Below are 20,733 nucleotides of genomic sequence, written 5' to 3' on the forward strand. Positions count from 1 at the left end.
GAACTACCCTGACCTCAAACTCAAGAGATCCTCCTGCCTCTGCTTTCTGAGTGGTGAGATTAAAGATGCCCATGCCTGACTGATTCTAACTAGTTTAAGGCTACATGGGAACCTGCCTTCCTGACCAGTGGCTCTGGAGGCTTGGGTCTCCGGGGCCTGTACCCAGGCTTGCTGCGCTCACGTCTGCGGTTACTCCACTACCCAGACGGGAACACAGGTCTTCTGTGAGGGAGCAGGGATGAGCGGCTAGCCCCACTCTGCCCCTCCCCTCCCTGAGGCTTACAAATTCAGCCCTGCTTCCTTTCCGCGCCAGTATTTAATAACTTTATTTGCTTTTGGCTGGTTCCTCTGTTGAAGAGGTGGGTGCTGGCCGCAGCTTGAGCATCATGCGCCCTCTGGTGGGCCTCCTGGGAAATGACCACAATTAGCCACACAGGACTCCTCCAGTCAATGGTCTAGTACAAGGTTGCAGTGATCCTCACTCAGTTCTGTACCCCGGACCCAGCTTCAGGGGACTGGGCTGAGGGAGCCCTGAACCTCTGGCTCTCATACTCGCCCGTGTTGGCCACCCGCATGTTCTGCCGAGCCTTCATCTGCTTCAAACGGTCCTTGTCCACTTCCTGCTTGGTGAGGACGAAGAAGAGGATACCGCAGGGGAAGCCGATGGCCCTAGGGATGGGGAGATGTGCACCGGGTTTGGGCAGGGACTGGGACTGAGCCAGAGGAGCTGGAAGAATCAGTCCAGCTTTGCCAAATGGATCAATGCTCTGGTGGCGATACTTGTGTCTACCTGTCCTTTGTGCTGGCTGCTGGAGGGAACCCACAAATCTGATCCTGGTACTGCCTGCCTAAGACACTAATAGCTCTCTATCATATCCCGGCCAACTCCAGACTCCTAGGCATGGCACTAACGGCCCCGTGTGGTCCTGCCTTCCTTTTTATGGCTGATATTCGTGGGCCTCTGTACTCCTGCTGAATGCTCAAGTGTGACAGAGTAAGTAGCCCTCTGTGAGTTAGAAAAGGTCCTCTTTGCCTAAACTGTCTCACATCCCTTCCCAGACCCCTCTTTTTTTTTTTTTTTCTTTTTGGTGCTGCAGATTAAATTTAGGGCTTCAAGAATGTTAAGCATGTGCTTAACCGCTAAGGTATATCATCAACCAACAGTCTTAATCTGAGCAACTAGTACTCAAAGAAGGGGGTCTTGGTAGGGGCCAAAGAGCACGAAGTCATGACCTGGTGAGAATCCCAGCTGGGAGTCTCAGTTCCCTCCTTGGTGAGACAGAAGTACATTTACCTCAGAAAGCTTAAAAACATTGTACGACGACGTACTGTCATACATCAGGCACTTGCTGGAAAAAAAATGTTAATTTCCCTTCCTTTTCCTTTAATGTTGGCCAATGAATGATATGGATTAAAGCCAGAATCAGAAACAAACTCACAGAACCATTTCTAGCTTCTACACAACATATTCTAACACAATTTTAATTAATTACATAGTCTAGCCCCTTTCCCCAGCTCCCAAGAGGATGAAACCAGTAACCCAAGTCGGAATCAGATCAGCTCAACTCGCTCCACAGAAAAGCCACCGTCTCCCCAATGTTACATATTGTCCCCCCTCCCAAGCCCACCCCCTTGCCTCACTCCGAGATTCCATCCCTTGAAGGCAGCAATTCTCTTTCCTTGGATTCAGCTCACCATCTGCAACTTAAGTTTCTAGGTCCTGACATCCCTTCTGTGCACCGGTAGGCAAAGGGGCAGTTAAAACTCACCAGGCTAGTCCCACAGCTTTCATGGGGTTCTTGCCCCTCTTCCTGGGAATGTATTCCAGCTCGGGAGAGAGGGGTTCAGGCTCCTCCTTGCACTCAGGGGAGCCGTGGCTCTGCAGCGCTCTGGTCCTGTTCTGGGAAGCCTTGTTAGCTGTGGCTCCAGAGAGAATCCCTGTGAATGCAAGAACGGCAGGTCAGGAGAGGAGATGAGGGAGGGCAGCGCCTGCGGTTTGGAGTAACAAGTGCTGCGAAGAATCCAAAGAGAATTGGGAAAATCGCCATCGAGGTGACACCTTTGGAAGCTACTTCCACGTCACTGCGGGCTCCTCGGGCTGGTGCCAGGACAGCGAGCTTCGCTGCTGTTCTTCCTATTCAGAAGACAGGTTGAGAAAGACTGCAGAGGGAGTCACCGGAGACATACGTAGGAAGGAAATCCGGGGGAACTGTTTTAAAACTGCGGGACCTTTAGCTATCCGTAAGGTTAGCCAACTCCATCCCCTCGTACTATAGAAGAGGAAACCGAAGCCCCGAGGGACGAGCTGCTTCGCACAAGGTCAAACTGCTAATTACCCCGAGCTAGAACTCAAGCCTCCAGAAGCCCAGGCTCTTCCCTCTGCACTGCGGTGAGTGTGAAACCCCTGGAACGCGGGAGAATAAGGGCTTCTTTGGGACTCCCTCGAGCAGCAAGACCCTAGACATGCTGTGCAACCTGAACGCAGGGGTTAGATTGGGTGACCTCTAGAGCATCTTTCACCCCCAGACTCTCTAAGATCCTGCAGAGAGGTGTGGGCAGCAATTAGCAGCCTGGCTTCCCGCTGTCGTGCCGAGTGGGGTGTGAAAGGAATGGGATGTTTTAGAGCTCTGCCCTCCCGGGGGGGTCCCTCTCCTTACCCCGGAGGACGCGGGCATTTCTTGCCCCCCGGCCCTTCAGCGCCGTAGCAGCTACCACCGCCGCCATGTTCAGGTCCCACCCCCCTTCCCGGCGCTCCCCGCCGGGAATTGTAGTTTGCGTAAGGGGCCTCCCCCGCGCCTTCCGTCCTGCCTACAGACCAGAAACTACACTTCCCAGAAGCCCGCGCAGAGGGCCCGGGAGAACTACTCCTCCCAGGAGACCCCGGAGGCGCGCACGCTCGCTTGTTTCCCTCCAGCCGGGGGCGGAGCCATGTCGGGCGGAGCTTGGGTTCTCCCGCCACGCCCCCGGCCTGGTCATCCCGGCTCTGCCTCGTGATTGGCGGCCCTGCCAGTCCACCTGCGTCGCGATTGGTCCGGGCTCCGTCGCTCTTTCGGCGGGGGGGAGTCACCTACGCCCACTTCCTCCCGGGGAGGAGGGGGCTCGAGTTCCGCGTCGTCGCGCCGAGCTGACTCTGGGAGGCGTTTGGGCCCGGAGAAGTGGATCGGTCGGTTTCGCCGCATGGAGTCGGAATCGGAGAGCGGGGCGGCCGCTGACACCCCGCCGCTGGAGACGCTGAGCTTCCACGGGGATGAGGAGATCATCGAAGTGGTAGAGCTGGATCCCGGCCCGCCCGACCCGGGTGAGAACTGCCGCTCCGGAGGCCCGTGGGACGGACAGGAGGCGCTCACCCCTGGCCTCTGACCCCTGCTTCTCCCCCACCCTCCCCTCCCCCCTTCCCTACCGGCCGTTCCTACCGACGTTCCCCTCCCGGCCCTCCTTCCCTACCCCCCACACTTAGTTTCGAGGCCTGGCTGGGTGGGGGTTCCCTGACGCCTCCCCTGGCCCTTCCCCTCACACACCCCCTTCCCATCATGCCCTCTGTCCTCTCTTCCCACACGGTCGCTGGCCAACGCCAGGTCTTCAGACCTGGCCTCTTCCCCCTTCCCCGCCCCCCGAGCGCTCTCCTCCTGCTCGGTACGTGCAGGGACGGACACCTTAACTCACCTCCCTGGCCACATGACCCACCACCACCTCTAGCGTCGCCCGATTCACGCCTCCTCACCCCTCACCCCGTTCCTCGCCTGTCCGTGATGTCGAGAGAGCCATCTCTTAACCCTTTCCCCCCAAAGCAGATGATCTGGCCCAGGAGATGGAAGACGTGGACTTCGAGGAAGAGGAAGAAGAGGAAGACGGCAATGACGAGGGCTGGGTCCTGGAGCCCCAGGAAGGGGTGGTCGGCAGCATGGAGGGCCCCGATGATAGCGAGGTCACCTTTGCACTGCACTCAGGTAGGCGGCCTTTGGGAGGGGATCCCCTCAGGTCAGTGCAGATGGGCATTTAAGTATGACCGCGTTGGTCCTGGACAGGATATTATGAGAGACAAATAGGAAAGCCGACAGGAAATCCACAGGAAGGGCCAAAGGGATTAGGCTTGGCAGTGGGGTCGAGTGAGAGACCTGGGTTCAAATCCTACCTCTGCGGTTTAACAGTTTATCACTTTTGTTAGCTTGCTGGATCTTGGTGTTCTTTTTAAAAAAAAGTCATCTTGGCCAGGCAGTGGTGGCATGCACCTCTAATCCCAGCACTCAGGAGGCAGAGGCAGGTGGATCTCTGAGTTTGAGGCCAGCCTGGGCTACAGAGTGAGATCCAGGACAGCCAGGGCTACACAGAAAAACCCTGTAAAAACAAAACAAAGTCATCTTGGATGGAAGTGAATGGAGGTAACCCTAATGGAAATTAAAGACAAGCGAGACAAGCGACGCTCCAAAAGCAGCGTTAACAATGATCTTCTCAGGAGCTGGTTCGTAGGAAGCCAGTCCCCTGAAGCTCTTGTCACTTAATTCACACCCAGCCTGGTGGTGGCCTGTGCTCTTAGCTGTGCAAAGGACCCCCCTTTGGCTTGTACCTCAGAGTGGGATGGTAAGGGGAACAGAAGAGCGGGGGGATGCTCTGGAGGAGGACTTGGGAAGGATTTCTCTAACAACCTCGTGCTTCAGACAGCAACTGGCTGTAACCTTTCCAGGAGAGAATACCTATGGCTTTGTGGGGAGAGGGGGGTGTGCTTCCCGAAGGTTCTGAAGGACAGAACTCTAGGTGAGAGCCCAGTTCCATCCCCTTTTTCATGGACTATCTTTGGGACAGCATCTGTGTTCTGTGTGAGCCTGGACCCCAAAACCAACACCTTGGCAGTGACCGGGGGCGAAGATGACAAAGCCTTTGTGTGGAGACTCAGCGATGGGGAGCTGCTCTTCGAGTGTGCAGGTGAGAGGCTGGGGAGTTGTGTCCCTCTGGACATCTGGGCAGGTGGCCTGTGCGAACACCTGGCAGCTGTTGACTAGCTTCTGTCTCATGCGGGATCCAGGAACCCACGCTAGAAGAATAAGTTTTGCAGGCACTCGGACAGGAAGTGCTAATTGGCCAAAGGAGTGTGGCTAAGGTGGACACAGGAGGAGGTGGTACTGGTGTAGGAGGAGGCACAGAGAAGATTGGAGTATGCCTAGGAGACCTAGGCTTTGGGGGGTTGAATTACAGGTCAACAGTGCCTTCGTGGGAAACCTGGAGTTCCTGGTCCCTGGAGTGGCAGTGAGTTTGGTCACTTGTTCTGCTGAGGCCCTTCTACCTGTTTTTCTAGTTAGTTGTTTTTAAAAGGTGGCCAGATACACGGGTCACATGTCCCCAGCATTGAGACACCTTTTAATGTTCTTTTTCTGCCACTTTTTCTTTTTTTAAGGTTATATAGTTTGGGTTGGCCTTGGATTTACTATGTAGCCAAGGCTAGCCTTGAATTTGCTGCATCTCTCAGGCAGATTTGAACTCAAAACCTGCCCACTTCTCTTTGCAGGCCATAAAGACTCTGTGACATGTGCTGGTTTCAGCCATGACTCCACCCTAGTGGCCACAGGAGACATGAGTGGTCTTTTAAAAGTATGGCAGGTCGACACCAAGGAAGAAGTCTGGTCCTTTGAAGCAGGAGACCTGGAGGTGAGATCCTTGGAGTGGTCCTCAACTCTGTGGGACCTCAAGTAGGGATGAGCACTTCTGGGAGGGGTAGGGGCAGGCGTAGCTATACTGGAGAGGCTGGCCTTGAACCACAGCACCCCAGCTCCCGCAATGTCTGTTCACTTGTAATGCTCTTGCCAGCCTTCGAAGCAGGGACACCTTGGGTGGGGTTCATGGACTCTTAGATAGGCTGGGTAGCAGGCCTTGCTTGCTGATCCTTGCTCTCTGCCCAGTGGATGGAGTGGCACCCTCGGGCACCTGTCCTCTTAGCGGGCACAGCTGACGGTAACACTTGGATGTGGAAGGTACCCAATGGTGACTGTAAGACCTTCCAGGGTCCCAACTGCCCTGCAACCTGTGGCCGCGTCCTCCCTGACGGTGAGAGCAACCGCCTCTTCCTGGGGTACAGGTGGATCCGGTGGCTTGGGCTACTCCAGTCAGTCATCCCAGCCTCCTGCTGCCCCACACTAGATCTTGCCGGTGACCCGTTTCGGGGTCCCCTACTTGATTCTCCCTGCTCATTCCTTGCTGGGTGTATCTGAGTGTGCCCTGTCCTTTGGTCCTTAGGGAAGAGAGCCGTGGTAGGCTATGAAGACGGTACCATCAGGATTTGGGACCTCAAGCAGGGAAACCCCATCCATGTACTGAAAGGTATCAGAGGAGCGAGGGTGTTGACCCGGGCTCGGGGTAGCCCGAGAGCCAGTGCAGAACTCAAGAGTCTGTGTACCCCTGCTCTGTCCTAGGGACTGAGGGTCACCAGGGCCCTCTGACCTGTGTTGCCACCAACCAGGATGGCAGCCTAATCCTCACTGGCTCTGTGGACTGTCAGGCCAAGCTGATCAGTGCCACCACTGGCAAAGTATGTAGCTTGGGCTTCTGTCTGTACCTTCTGCCCCTCCCCGTCCTTTTCCCCTGTTAAGGGACCTGGAGCTCATTTCTGTGACCCTCTTCTCTTACCTATAGGTGGTGGGTGTGTTCAGACCTGAGACAGTGGCCTCCCAGCCCAGCCTGGGAGAGGGGGAGGAGAGCGAGTCGAACTCTGTGGAGTCCTTGGGCTTCTGCAGCGTGTGAGTGTGAGCAGAGCCTCGGCCTGCAAACCCAAGAGACGAGGGAGGAGGTGGCTTTGCGGAGGGACCCAGGCATTAGGACCAGGGAGGAGGGAAGATGCATGGATCTAGAGTCTCAGCCTTCTTTGTGTCTCCTGCTTCCCAGGATGCCTCTGGCCGCCGTTGGCTATCTGGATGGAACTTTGGCTATCTATGACCTGTCCACACAGACACTCCGGCACCAATGTCAGCACCAGGTATGATGTCCGGGGCTTTGTACCTACTCGGTGGGCTGTTGTGCCCAGCTAAGGGGCAGCCTGTCCTCTGTGCCTGGCTCTCTCTGAAGGTGGGGACAGTGTCTTCTCTCCCTCCTGACTTTTGCCCTGCTTTGTTACTGTGTCACATTCCGGGACAGTCGGGCATTGTTCAGCTGCTGTGGGAGGCTGGCACTGCTGTGGTGTACACCTGTAGCCTGGACGGCATTGTTCGTCTCTGGGATGCCCGGACTGGCCGCCTGCTCACTGACTACCGGGGCCACACTGCTGAGATCCTGGACTTTGCCCTCAGCAAGTAAGTATAAGGGCTGGTTCCTCCTGAAAGGGGGTCTGGTGGGAGGTAGCACAGGTCCTTTGGGCAATGGGAGGCGATTCCTGAGAGAGGTGAGACCCAATACCTGGTTGCATCCCGCGATGAAGGAATGCCAGGCCACCTGTGCAGTCACAGTCCTGGGATCCAGCCCTATCCCAGACTGGCAGTGAGCTACCCATTGTGAGGCAGGAGACTGGAATGAAGCTGTCCCCCTGGGCTCTGAATTGCTCCCATATTGGGGCTTCCCTCACTGATTCTCTTGCGGTCTTCACGGACATTCTTGAGTCGGCTCCCTGGCTTGAGAACCACGTGCAGACTCAGCTAGGGACCTCGAATAGAGGTGATGCCGGAGCAAATGCCCTAGGACCTCTGGGGGATGGGCTTGGACTAGGCCTCAGGTTCCTCAGTCCTATCACCCGTTTTCTGTCCACAGAGATGCCTCCCTGGTGGTGACAACGTCAGGAGACCACAAAGCGAAAGTATTTTGTGTCCAGAGACCTGACCGTTAGCGGCCGCAGCTCTGGCATGGCGTCTGGTGTTGAGGGGGATAAAGGGAGACCCCTGCCCCCACCCCAGCAGAGGTGCAGGGTGCAGAGGGAACAGGAGGGAGGGCAGTGGACTGCTTTCCAATCCCTCCAGCTGACCTGTCCACTCCTTGTCCCTTTCTTCCCTGGAGACCCGCCTTCCCAGGCCCTCCCTCCCCTGTCCAGCCCTGGGCCCTTTAGGAGGCCGTGTTTCTTTCACTTTGATTTGCTGGTGTGAGCCATGGGGTGCGTCTTTGTATGTGGGGGGTAGGTCTTTGAGGTTCCCGTTCTTTCCCTTCCCAACTCTCTGGGGAAGGAAAGGAGGAAGAGAGACTAGTTACAGATTTTAAAAATGTAAATAAAATATACTTCCCAGAGGCAGTGTCTGCGTGCATTTTGTGGTGCCTGGACAGGAGGCCAGTGCCTAGTTGGAGGTGAGATCTCTTTGGTGCTCCCTCTGTGTCTGGGTCCTTCTAGAGCAGTCAACCTGTCCCACTCCCTCGTTGAGATACGGAAGGAGATAACCTGAAATGGCGGCCAGGGATTTATTTGGTCAGGGTGAGGTCTCAAGGAGCCAGGGCTCCAATCCAAAGAAGTAGGGCAGAAGAGATGGGCGAAGGCTCCCGGGAGGCAACCGTAGCTGCCGGTTTCCTAATTCAAGTCCAGGTCCATGCTGCTGTGGCTGCTGGTGTGGTAGGCAGTGCTGGGGCCCGGGCTGTCCCTCTTGGCTCTTCCTCGAAGCACTCGCAGCCATCTTTGGGCAGCCGCCCTCCACGGGGCTGTGTAGCGCTGATCGCCCAGACCCATGGCCACGGGCACAGCTGCGGCACTGGCGCTGCCCAGTGAGATGAGAGACAACAGAGTTCCAGGCCCGAGTGGGGGGCGCCGCTCGTAGGCCAGCACCGACAGCAGCAGAGTGGCCACATAGGGCCCCCAGCACAGCAGAAAGAGCAGCATGGCCCCTGCCTGCGCCCTGGCCTGCCTCCAGGCGAGAGCCCTGGCCAGCGCTGAGGGTGCATCGCGGCACACTGCCCGCTCCAGGCGGCAGATATCCTTCAGCTGGCGGCGGGCAGTGACCAACACTCTGACAGAGAGAAGGGTGGCAGCGCCCACAGCAGGCAGCAGGAGCCCATAGACTTCGAGGTAGAGGTAGGGGGCTGGCAAGACAGCTTGGGAGCTGCAGTTGGCACCAGGGCTCCAGTGGTTCCAGCCCAGAGCGGGCAGGCTGGCAAAGAGCAGGGGGCTGACCCAGGTGAGGAGCAGGGCTAGCCGCGTACTCCCATGGGGCCGCAGTGGCTGCAACACAGCCACGTAACGTTCCCCGTGCACTAGCAGCAGATTGGCGAGCAGGGAAAGGAAAGAGAAGTTGGGGGCCATGTGGAGAAGGAGGCAGGACCAGTAGCCCCGGTGGCTCCTGCTCCACAGCCCCGGAAGCATGGGCAGTGCCAGCCCTGTGAGCAGCCCGGCCAGTAGCAGGCTTAGGAAGAAGCAGCCGGCAGGTGGGCTGCGCAGGTGGCGGTCCAGGGCGATGCCCAGGGCCAGGAGCAGGTTGGCGATGACGATGAGGCTTGCCAGGGCCAGGGAAAGCGCCAGTGCCCCCGTGGGAATGGAGCTGGCCACCTCCCCAGTGTTGTTGGGTGGCATCATGGGTCTTGGCACATGGAGGGCCTGGAGCTGCAGTCAGCATGCCTGGATGGAGGAGTGGCCGGGGTTAGGCTGGAGCCGCAGATTGAGACTGGGCCATACCCTATTTTTTCAGTTGAAACGTAAAACAATGACATAGGGAAGTCATGCTTTTGGTTTTGCTTGGAAACTCAATTCTGGCAACCTAGTTCCTTGTATGTTATCTTGGTAGAAGCTGCCTTCAGGCAATAACACTGGGCAGCTTCACCTTATCTCAGTCATCCTCTAGCCTCAGGGCAGCTGTGTTTATATCTGTTTAGACCGGAAGGCATCCTACCCAAAGCGTGTCAACCTTTGCCTGCCCACATTGGGGTGCCAAGAGAGGACAGTGTCCAGACAGCCACTGGGTGAAAGGCCCCTAAAGGCCAGGACTGAGAAGTCACAGAGTGCCCTGTGCCCCCACCCCCACCCAGTCTACACTTGGAACCTCTTACAGCTCAGTGAACAGCCTCCGGGTAGGACTTCCAGCCCATAAACTTGACTCGTCCGCTCCACACTAGCAACAGGCCCTTCCTGGGAACTAGAGGGTAGGGTGGGGAGATGCTTGGCAAGGAATTGGGGGTGCTAAGAACAGAGGAACCCCCACCCTTAACCTCTAAACACAGGCTGAACCCAGGGGACTAGGCGGAACCTCCGGATTGACCCTGCCTGCTGCTTGCTTTTATTTGGCTCCCTCCTCTCAGCCTTAGGCCACATTCAAGGGCCAGTGGGAGGGGTCCTGGATCCTATCAACAGGGGAGCATCTGCTGTTGCTAGGATCAAAGTCAATACGGAAGGATTCTGCCCTCCCCTGCTCGGGGCCTCTCCCAGGACCTGCATCAGCTCTCTGGTTACCTTAGGCTGAGAGATGCTCTCCTTCCATCCCAACAGCTCCCAGGACTGCGCTCCCGATGCCTTTCCATTCTCCTGGCCTTATTCATCATTCCCCGGTAACGGCCTGCCTTTCCCTCTCCAGCAGCCCTCTGTCTGGTTCATCCCCTTCCTCACTATACCATCCACTTTTACTACTAAACCACGGGGACCTAGCCTGAGCTGGATCTCCCAGTCCTTCAGTCCCTCACCAACCCCCCTCAGAGTAAAGATAGAACTCAACATCCAGGGGTAATGTCCTGGTGGGGTGGGAACCGTGCCTCCCGAATACTCCAGTGGCTTAAGCCATTGCAGAGACCTCTTCAGGATGGGACCTGGAGGGGTTGGGGTGTAGCTACTCACATGGCTGTTAGGAACAGGTGGCGCTTGCTAGCTGGGCCTTCTTCTGGGGATCATAGAGTCCCAGCTGCCACTCCTCGGGCCATGCCTGGTGTCCTGGCCAATGAGTGCATGTCGCTTCTATGCTGGGGACAGCAGGAACCAGGCTCAGGCTCTGCCCTGGCGTGGGTTCCTGAAGGGATGGAGGAGTCCAGGCTGGAGGGCCTCAGCCTTGGCTCCACCTCTGGGGTGGGACTTGGCACCTCCTGACGGCTTTTGCTGAGAGGCCTCCCCTCCTGTGTGAGTGAACCTTCCCTAGCCACATCGTGAAACCTAGGTGGTTTTCCATACCTCCGAGAACCTATGCTGTCATTGCCAGGCTCTTCCTGGGGAATGCATTCCAGCCAATCAATGTTTGACACATAGCACCTCCCCCCACCCCCTCCCCCAGCTAATAGAGCTATTTTAGGTAGTTTAAACCCTGAATGGCCACAGCAGCCCACAAATAGCTACATACACCAAATAGTGTGCATGCAAGATGGGGGGGGGGGTGATGTGGTTGAGGGTTGGGGCCTGAGAATCTTCACCAACGTTCATCACTAGATGAGCCTTTTAGTTAAGAAATCCAGCCTTGTCTTCCTAGTCTGGGGTCATCCTACACACCTTTCAACTTGATCAACTCAGCTACCTCCCCAGCCCTCAACTGTTTTCTCAGTCAAGTTTTGAGGTATGCATAAGGCACAAGTGGATCTGGTGTAGAGGTTCAAGCCCTGTAATCCCAACATTTGGGAGGCTGAGGCACGGGGATCAGTGTAAGTTTGAGGCTAGCCTGGGCTACAGTGAGCCTATCTCAATGCTGTCTGTCTTCTCTTAAAGGAAAAGCCACCCATTGGGGTTGTGGTGGGGAACGTCATGGGGTGTCACAGGTACCTGTGGACACAATGCTTGACAGCAGTGAGGGGAGGTCAGCTCCAGTGACTGATTCGGCCTCCTCCATGGGGCTGAGGTGTATACTGTGGTCGTCATGACGACGACGGGGCTGGCTGTGCCCCCACTGCTTCAGCTGTGCGAGCAAATTGTTGAAGTTCTCCCAACTTAGTTTTTCTTTTCTTTCTCTTTTTTGGTTTTTAAGACAGGGTGTCTCTGTGTAACAGCCCTGGCTGTTCTGGAACTCACTTCGTAGCCCAGGCTGGCCTCGAACTCACAGAGATCCACCTGCTTCTGCCTTCCGAGTGCTGGGATTAAAGGCGTGCGCTCCTACCGCCAGATACAACTCAGTTTTATCTGCACAGTGGGGCTCAAAATTGACTTCCCGAGGCCGGTTTGTGATCCTAGCACTTGTGGCGCTGAGACAGGCTGCAGTGAGTTGCAGCTTCAGAAACATAGTGAGACCTTGTTTCAAACCAACAAAACCAGACCAAGGAAGGAAATAAGAGACTCCCCTCCAGCAAAGGAGGTAACAGGAACTAGATCGACCCTTGGCTCTTGAGTACTTGATTGCTGTAAATGCTAACATCATCGGGATTTCTGCTCCTCTCTGCATCTGTCCCCTCCACACACGCACTCTGCCGGGAAAGGCAGACAGGGAGCCTACGATATCAAAGGAATGGTATTTTTTCATTCACAGGAAAACTGAGGACATTAGGTATAGTGAGAGAAGGGCATGTTCACTGTGTGGAAGCCAAGTTCTGTGTCTGGACTGCACTGTTTATCAAGTGCAGCTTTAGGGTGATGGGGGAGAGGAGCCCGGCCAAACTTAAGGGCTGAAAGGAGCCGAGACTGCAGCAAGATGGCTGGAATTGAGATGAGGCAAACCTCCTCACAGAGCAGGAGGACGTCTGTTCCCTTGGAGAAATGCAGCCCACAGGCTGGAGGTTTGAGACCTCTGGCATGGTTTGCCCCGCAGCCCACATTCCTGGTCCTGGGGAGGCGGGGCTTCTGCGGGGAGACTGAGCAGAGCAGGAAGCTGGAGGAAGCCGGTAGTCTCAGACCCACCGAGTGGCAGCGGTGCGTGAGTCAGGCTCTGGGAGAGCTGTCTGGGGCTGGACCTAAGTGGTGCAAGACCCCTTGGACACGGCGCTGCCAGGAATAAACAGCCCATTTTCTGTTCCCAGCCTCCTTCCCCAGAGATTCGGGATGTCTGTTTCTTCTCTGCTCTATCTAAACACTGTGTGTGGTATGACGTGGAAAGGGACACAGCTCAGGCAGTGGGCGCTGGAGAGCCTGGGTTCTGTCCTGTGCTCGGCTCCGCTTTTCCCTCAGCTCATCTGCTTCCTCTCTGTCAAGCCCTTGGCCATGAGAGTTTCCTTTACCCTTCCAACCACAGAAGGCGGGTGCAAGTCTTCAGATGCTCCATCTACTGCCTGTGGCCTTGACCTGCTGTTTTCTTGATGGAGAACATGTGCTGGGATGGACATTCCAGACCGTCCCAGAAGCCTCCTGGACCTCCCTGGTCCGCTTTCCTATTCTATTTTCCTGATGCATTTGAGACTGGGTTGGTGTGCTTCATGAGGTCTGAAGGCAGTTACTATGGACCAGGGAGGCAGATGAAGCTTCCCGTACTCTGAATTGCTGTCCCTGCAACTGCTTATCAGCCACCCCCATCCTCCCAATGGGACAGGGTCTTGGTATGTAGCCCAGGCTAACCTTGAACCTGAATAGGCTAACCCCTATTCAGATGCTGAGGGAGAAGACCCTGTCCTTAAATCCGAATGGCTAGCGAGATTAGACTGAAACAGGAACTAGTTGAGCACTAGCCTGGCCTATGTGAGACCCTTGAATCCCAGCAGTCCTAACACACACTCTCTCACTCTCACAGTCTTTCAGCTTAGGTTCCAGGAGGGCTGGACAAGGGTGTGTCAGGTGAGCCCTATGTAGAAAGCAACTGATGTCAACTGCCACATCCGCGCATCTATAAAGCAGACTGATGTAGCAGTTAGGTTAGGGCGTTCTCCTTCTATATCTACCCCCCGCCCCTCTTTCCAATAAAGGAAAAGAGCACAACCATGTTAGGGAAGGGCTGGAAAGCCCAAGACATTTGACTTAATACCACTTATCCACCAGTACTATCTGGGTGCATAAAGGGAACCAAGGGAGGGCCAGGTAAGGGGCAGAGATGGCAGAGCTGTTGAGAGTATACTGTTCTTGCAGAGGACCCAAATTTGGTTCCCAACATTCATGTTGGGTGACTCATATCCTCCTGTAACTCTAGATCCAGAGCGATCCAATGCCTCTGGCCCCCACAGGAACCTGCACTCATGTATACATACCCACACACACAATTTAAAAAGAGAACAAATAAGATCACATGGCTGTTATAGAACTAGAGCGTAGCTCATGGTGGCTGGTGGTGGCCTAGTACAGACGAGGCTCTGGAGTCCATCCCTAGCACTGGGTTGGGGAGGAACCCCATCCAAATACACATGTATATATACATGTGTGCCTGTATACAGTAGAGATGCCTATGTTGTATACACACACACACACACACACACACACGTTCTTTTCTCATTATTTTGAAATTGGGAGTCCTGGGATCATAAGTATGAGTCACTATGCCCAACTCAAAGTGCATTTTCCCTCCCATTTACTATATGTTATCATGACGTCCCATCACATTTTCCTACATATGCATGCAATGCATGACCATACTTACTTGGTACCCTCTTGTCCTGATATGCCTGCTGACTCCTGTCCTCTTCCCAACTGTTCTTCCATTTTTTCTTTTTCTTTTTTAAGAATTCAGTGAATTTCATTAGAGCTGTTTACAGGAGCACGAACACCTTAACAGTGGCTAAATGACTGAGAAAAGGTCTCATCCAGTCACCATAGATTTCTGATGTTGGCAAAGTATTGTAGAATTAGACAGAATTTACTATTATAAAAATATTTAATGCCATTATATCTTTCTTCTACAATTTCTTTCTTCTTTTCTTTTGAAACAGGGTTTCTCTGTGTAATAGCTCTGGCTGTCTTGGAACTCATTGTATAGACCAGGTTGGCCTCCAACTCAGACATCCACCTGCCTCTGCCTCCTGTGTGCTGGAATTAAAGGTGTGCACCACCACTCCCGGCTCCTGTAATACTTCTTTAGAAATCTAATGTTTCAGAGACCCCCAAAAGAATACATACAGATTATTGCTATTATTATTGGTTGCCTGCCAGAAGGTAAGACCCTACTGGGGTTTTATTTTGAGACAAGATCACACCTTGTATCCTTGAATTGCCTGGAACTCACTGCATAGAACAGGCTGGTTTTGAAATCACAGAAATCCACTTCATTCTACTTCTCCCGAGAACTGGAGTTTATTATTATTAAAGATTTATTTATTATATATACAACATTCTGCCTCCATGTATGCCTGTATACCAGAAGAGGGCAGCAGAAATCATTATGGATGGTTGTGAGCCACCACGTGGTTGCTGGGAATTAAACTCAAGAGCCTCTGGAAGAGGAGCCAGTGCTCTTTCTTAACCTCTGAGCCATCTCTCCAGCCCGGGGTTTATTATTTTTAAAACTTGTGTCTGTGTGTGGGTACATGTTCATAAGTGCAGGTCCCTGCTAAGGGTGGAAGGGTTGGATACCCCTGGAGCTGGAGTTACAGGTAGTTAGTTGTGAGCTGCCTGCCTAATGTGGGTGCTAGGAGCCCAAGTCCTGTCCTCTGAAAGAGCAGTATATGCTTTTATTTATTTATTTACCAATTTTGAGAACAAACAAACAAACAGTGGTCAAGGCAGTACACACCTGTAATCTCAGCACCCGAGAGGCAGAAGCCAGCCTGGGTTAGATAACAGGATCCTATCTCAAAAACACATCCAACAAGAACAAAAACTCTATCAAACTACCTTTGAAACTCTTAAATATCTCTCAAGATACTTTAGTAAAACGGTTCTCTAACCCTGACCTGGCACTCGTGCGCGCGCGCGCGCGCACACACAAAAAACTCCAATCTATACTATGTGTGCTATAGTAACTGCTCTTATCTGCACTATTCCGCTTTTAAAACAAACGCTGCTGTTCAGAAAACTAAGTAAGAAAAATGCGCACACACACAACAAAGGTACACACGAGTGTTAAATAAAACTGGTTAAACGTGAAGAAAGGGGACACATAAAGTATGTCATTTTACTGGTGTAATCCTGGGCTACTATTACTCCAGCTGTCACACTGGGGAGGTGACAGGACCTGGCTTTACTATGTCTAACATGCATGCAAGCAAGTGCATCACTATCTGAAAAACAAACGTGTAGAAAATAAAAGTGCTGGTCACCTACAGTCAGGTGACCACATAATTCACTATGACTGTCAAATTAGTTTGAAACACACTGCTTGAAATGGGGACAAAAGAACAGCCTTCAAATCACTGTGGGTACCCTCAAATTCTCAGGACAAGACCTTACCAAACAAATTTTATTTCTGGCACCAGTATCTTGCTAGGGGACAGCATGTTTTGGCAGGTTCCTAGGTCTCTATGTGGCAGGCACCTCCTACAGTGAGCTTCTTGGAGTACACCAATCTGTTGGAATGTGAGGGAGTGTGGCCAGTCAGTATGTATGAGCTCCACTCTGGAACAGCCATCAGTGTCCTGCAGGACCCCCTTTCAGGAAATGCCTTTATTATGTGACTGAAGAACAAGCAGTTTTAATTCCAGTGCTCACTCAGAAGCAGAAGCAGGTGGATCTGAGTGGGAGCAGCTGGACTACACAGTGAGACCCTACTTCAAAACTAACAAACCCCCACCCAAATCCCAATCATCTCTAATATACACACAGCCCAGACAGAAAGCACTTTTTTTTGAGGGGGGGGGTCCTCACACGTAGCCCAGATGGGCCTCAAACGCATGTTTGCCATAACCCTGAACTTTCGATCCTTCCACCCTCACCCTCCAAGTGCTAAGATTAAAAGGTACATGCCAGAGCCAGGCGGTGGTGGCACACACCTTTAATCCCAGCACTCGGAGGCAGACAGGTGGACCTCTCTGAGTTCAAGGTCAGCCTGAGTTCCAGGACAGCCAAGGCTGTTCACAGAGAAACCCTTGTCTCAAAATCTCAAAAAACAAACAAACAAAAAGGTGTATGCCATAGCAGATGAAGGGGTAAGCTTAGTGGTTAGCACTTATTGCTTCTGCAGAGAGGTTGGATTGGTTCTAGGACCAGGAGAGCAGCTCAAAACCACCTGTAACTCCAATTCCAAAGGGTATGATGCCCCTTTCCTTACCTGGTGCGCAAGCACAGTTGTGAATGTGCGTATCTGCAAAACATTTATGCATTGCACATAAAATAAAAATATTTAAAGGTGTGTACCAACAAACCTAGTTTCCTTTTCTCTTTTGGACTCCTAGTCCAGAAACTCAGTAAATCCTCAAGTAAGATAGAAAGATTTTCTTTATTAATGACCCCAACCGTATTTCTTTAGATACAGGAGTTTTGAACTCAAATACTTAGAAGAAAACAAGTTAAGATTGCATTATCTGCAACTCATTACCAGTAACATATTGCAAAGCAAACAGCTTGGAAAAGGGTGAAAAGGAAGGGCAGTGAGGGAGGGAAAAATAAAAGGAGGAATTAAGTTGATCAAGTGGAATTTTTTCTTTGTTTAAATTCTGGGAACTATGAAGTCCTCGCAAGCACAGCTCGTTTCTGCAGGTTATTTGCCAAACTCGTACAAAACGGAACCCAAACGGAGAATCCCTAAGAACCTGGAGAGGTGCAACATGAAGGGCTACGATTATCCAGTAGCAAGCGGTCCAGCCTTCCGTCAGCAGGGCTTCCTCCTCAGTTCCCCAGCGTTAGCGGGATGAAAATGTCTTCCCCCTTCAAAAGCAGAGATGGTGTGAAGGCCTGTTCCATACGTCCTCTCCTTTTACCCTGCACTCTAGACCTGGGGTGGAATGCCCAAGGGACACCAAACAGCGAGGGAGGGGAGCCTTCAATCAAAGGTGCCGGAGCCCCGGTCCCAGTCAAGACCCAGCTTTCACAGAAGGGCTCCACTACCTTTCTTCTGACTCAGCATCACCATGCTAAGTCCTTAAGGGCATTGGATGTTCCCAGCAGACGGGAAAATTGTCTGTAAAATTTGTTTTTTTTTTTTTTGCAGTGTCTGACTACGTGACCTGGAACTAGTCTGCCTCTGAGGCCTCCTGAGGGCACGACCACACCCACTTTTCTCTAGTTTTCAGATAGCTTATATGGACCTGAATTTCCACTCACTGAGGCTCCTTCTACCCAGTCATTCCCATTCAGATAACAATTCCTTAACCTTTCAGCAGGAGGTAGGAAACTCAAAGCCATCTTAAGAACTTAAAAACAACAGCCAGGTGTGGTAGTATATGCTTTTAATCCCAGTACTCAGGAGGCAGAGGCTAGTGGATTTCTGTAAGTTCCAAGCTAGCCAGGGATATACAGTGAGACTCTGTCTCAAAAACAAAACAAACAGACAAAAACAAAAAACAAACTTCAAAAGTTAAAGGTTAAGGACATTTCTGTTGTCACATTGTAAGTACATCTGGCTCATAGAACACTTTGCTGGTTCTGGGTTTCTGAGCTGTGGTGTCTTCTACAAAGTAAATCCCCAGAGGAACCGTTACTAGAACCCCAAACACTTACAAATGGTACCTACCCCAAGAATATCTGGCCTGGAATTGAGAACTGAGAACTATACAGCAGAAGAATAAAAACAGAGCTCTCCACGTTTCCTGCCCATCCTAAATCAAACCATCTGATGGCCCTTTCCCCACAAGACAAGCAGAGTACTGTGGAATGCCGACCCCAGAGACAACTTCTGGTTCAGGAGCACACCTAGGGCAGGCCCACATCATTTTAAATCTGTCCACTTAGCAGGATGGAGGCTTTTGAACAACTAAATTTATCCTTATAAAGGACTCATCTTTTCTTGGGTCCCCCATCAGGCCGAGATTAATTCCTGCCTCTTTCTGTCCAATTTGGCAGTAGGCACCAGGAACACATGCTGGCCACGGAACAGATTGAAGACAGGACAGTTATCAGGGTGAAAGTAGGTGATGCAAGCAGTCAGTCCCAAGGCTATTTTAACATCCCACTTTTTAACCTTTTTTTTTTTCTCTCTCTCTTTTTAAATGTACATTGGTCTCGCCTACATGAATGTCTGTGCGAGGGTGTCAGATCTTGGAGCCAGAGACAGTTGTAAGCTCTCATGTGGATGCTGGGAATTGAACCCGGGTGCTTTGGAAGAGCAGTCGGTGCTCTTAACCGCTGAGCCACCTCTCCAGTCCCTCGTTTTGTTTGGTGTGTGTGTGTGTGTGTGTGTGTGTGTGTGTGTGTGTGTGTGTGTGTGTGTAAAGGCCAGAAGTTGACATTGGGTGTTTTCCTCAATTGGTTTTCAATTCCTCTATTGGTTTTCTGTTTCTTGTTGTTGTTTTTTGAGACAAGGTCCCACTCCGTACCTGGATGGCTTGGAACCCGCTATGTAAACCAGGCTGGCCTTGAAATCACTGAGACTACACCTCTGCCTTCCACGTGAGCCAGGAACTCAGTAACTGGTTGGACAGGTGGGCCAGCGAGCTCCCACAATGCACCTGTCTGTCCAGGTTAGAGAACCGGGGCACCATGCCTAATTTACACGTGGGTGACAGGGTCCAAACTCAAGTCCTCGTGCTTGCACAGTGACGCTGCATCACCTGAGCCACCTCCTAGGCTACCTGCTTGTTTTTGGAGACAAGATCTTGCTAATGTTACCCAGACCAGCTTCAAACTCCTGGGCTCAACTTATTTTCCTAATTCAGTAACTAGCAGCCTCAGTAGGGACCAGAGGTTCATGCCACAGGCTAGTTCTGAATGGTTCTGAATCATCATCCAGGGCAAGTTTCCCTTTCTACCCCAGGTCACACCTGTAATGGCGGCTGGGGGAAAGCACTTTTGTAAAGACAAGGAGGAAAGGAGAAGTTGCAGGCACCTGGAGACAGGGTCTTAAAGAAAAAGTGCCTCCCTGGGCATAACCTTACTTGCCCACCTTGTCCACAGCTTGGCATTTTTAGCTATGCCACGCAGCTGCCCCACCACGACATGACACCGGATTCCGTCTCTGTCCAGGTCAGAGGGAACACCAGCCTGCAGGCTCTAGGTGGCAGCACAGAAAGTCAGAAGAGACTTCCCCCAGCACAGATGCCTGCTGGTGCTGTTACTGAAACCCTTACCTACTTCTCAGTACTCGGCTGAGCCTTCAAATGTCAAGGGAGTCGAGGTTGGTACAGCTGCACAGGCAGGAGCAGCTGAAGGTGTTCTGCCTGCCACCCACACTAGCACGCACTCTCGGTCTCACCCCATGCTGGCCTTTTGAGCAGGAGCCACACTGCTTACTGCTCTGCCTGCTGTCGTTCTCCCTGACCACGGCGGCCTCTGCCCTGCTGAGAGCAGGACAGTAGACGGGAAGAACAGGTAGGTGCTGGCTCCAGGCTTTCTCAGAGAACTAAATGTCCTGAAGTGATTGACTCCACCTCTCCAGGAATACGGAAGGAAGAGACTCACCTTTTACAATTCAAGCCCATAGAGCACAGATTCTTGGTTTTTTAAAAAAGGGCCATTTATTTCCTTCCCCTAACTGTCATTCTGTAGCTCACAAAGACCGTGGATCCCATCAGCAGCTAAGGCCTTTTCATTCACTCTCACTCTGGTAGCCCTAGGCTTGGCTCTGCTGGCCTCTTCAGTCACCTGGGTGCAGGCCCCAGGACCTGCTACTTCTCCAGGGCTGAGGTGGGAAGGTGGTTCCTCCTACTTACGTGATTGTTTTCATTTCTTTTTTCTCGGCATCTGGGCGTGCGCGGTTGAGCACCTTGAGGAAGTCAGATGTTTTTGCTCGCATTCGTGTATGAATATAGGCCTAAGGGTAAACACAGGCGGAGCTGAAACAGGCTCACGTCCCGGAGAAACAGCTCTGCTGTCACTGGGACACACTGTGGGTACGGAGGGGAGGTGGGACGGGTAGACAGCAATACCAGATACAGACTCCCTCTACTACAGGGAGGATGAGGGGAAGGGAGAGCGTCATTTCTTACTGTGGGGGACAACCTGGT

The 20,733-nt window shown here is 52.7% G+C and overlaps 4 protein-coding genes across 7 annotated transcripts in view; 1 reads left to right on the forward strand and 3 right to left on the reverse strand.

The window, feature by feature from the left end:
• Positions 1 to 2,789, reverse strand: part of Pnkd (PNKD metallo-beta-lactamase domain containing) — an 85,199-nt gene extending 82,410 nt beyond the window's left edge. The window contains exons 1-3 of one of the 2 annotated variants that reach the window (XM_006972204.4): positions 2,658 to 2,789; positions 1,770 to 1,938; positions 309 to 669 (exon numbers count right to left, since the gene is read on the reverse strand). In XM_006972204.4, the coding sequence (XP_006972266.1) occupies positions 483 to 669; positions 1,770 to 1,938; positions 2,658 to 2,724 (423 nt within the window). In that variant the 5' untranslated portion in view covers positions 2,725 to 2,789 and the 3' untranslated portion in view covers positions 309 to 482. Of the gene's footprint in view, positions 1 to 308; positions 670 to 1,769; positions 1,939 to 2,657 lie in introns of those variants that run through there. The other variant, XM_015985993.3, reaches the window with a different exon arrangement.
• Positions 2,790 to 2,851: 62 nt separating this feature from the next.
• On the forward strand, positions 2,852 to 8,193 carry Aamp (angio associated migratory cell protein). 2 transcript variants are annotated; one of them, XM_006972205.4, is made up of 11 exons: positions 2,852 to 3,298; positions 3,789 to 3,947; positions 4,801 to 4,920; positions 5,501 to 5,640; positions 5,892 to 6,036; positions 6,226 to 6,309; positions 6,402 to 6,517; positions 6,622 to 6,725; positions 6,871 to 6,961; positions 7,120 to 7,274; positions 7,726 to 8,193. In XM_006972205.4, exons 1-11 carry the CDS (start codon positions 3,178 to 3,180, stop codon positions 7,799 to 7,801), a joined length of 1,311 nt encoding a protein of 436 aa, XP_006972267.1. In that variant the 5' UTR covers positions 2,852 to 3,177; the 3' UTR covers positions 7,802 to 8,193. The 2 variants fall into 2 exon arrangements, with proteins under 2 accessions (XP_006972267.1, XP_006972268.1); XM_006972206.4 differs by having other exon boundaries at positions 3,792 to 3,947.
• A 154-nt stretch (positions 8,194 to 8,347) lies between these two features.
• On the reverse strand, positions 8,348 to 10,837 carry Gpbar1 (G protein-coupled bile acid receptor 1). The gene is made up of 2 exons (XM_006972207.4): positions 10,712 to 10,837; positions 8,348 to 9,505 (listed from the first exon to the last, which is right to left on the reverse strand). The coding sequence occupies exon 2, from the start codon at positions 9,461 to 9,463 to the stop codon at positions 8,468 to 8,470; it is 996 nt and encodes a 331-aa protein (XP_006972269.1). The 5' UTR covers positions 9,464 to 9,505; positions 10,712 to 10,837; the 3' UTR covers positions 8,348 to 8,467.
• Positions 10,838 to 17,053: 6,216 nt separating this feature from the next.
• The window catches only part of Arpc2 (actin related protein 2/3 complex subunit 2), a 33,821-nt gene continuing 30,141 nt past the window's right edge, over positions 17,054 to 20,733 (reverse strand). For both annotated transcript variants that reach the window (XM_076550119.1, XM_006972208.4), the window contains 2 exons: positions 20,440 to 20,540; positions 17,054 to 17,500 (listed from right to left, as the gene is read on the reverse strand). In XM_076550119.1, the coding sequence (XP_076406234.1) occupies positions 17,476 to 17,500; positions 20,440 to 20,540 (126 nt within the window). In that variant the 3' untranslated portion in view covers positions 17,054 to 17,475. The remainder of the gene's footprint in view (positions 17,501 to 20,439; positions 20,541 to 20,733) is intronic.

This window comes from Peromyscus maniculatus, chromosome 13 (assembly GCF_049852395.1).
Source record: "Peromyscus maniculatus bairdii isolate BWxNUB_F1_BW_parent chromosome 13, HU_Pman_BW_mat_3.1, whole genome shotgun sequence".
NCBI classification, from domain to species: Eukaryota; Metazoa; Chordata; class Mammalia; order Rodentia; family Cricetidae; genus Peromyscus; species Peromyscus maniculatus.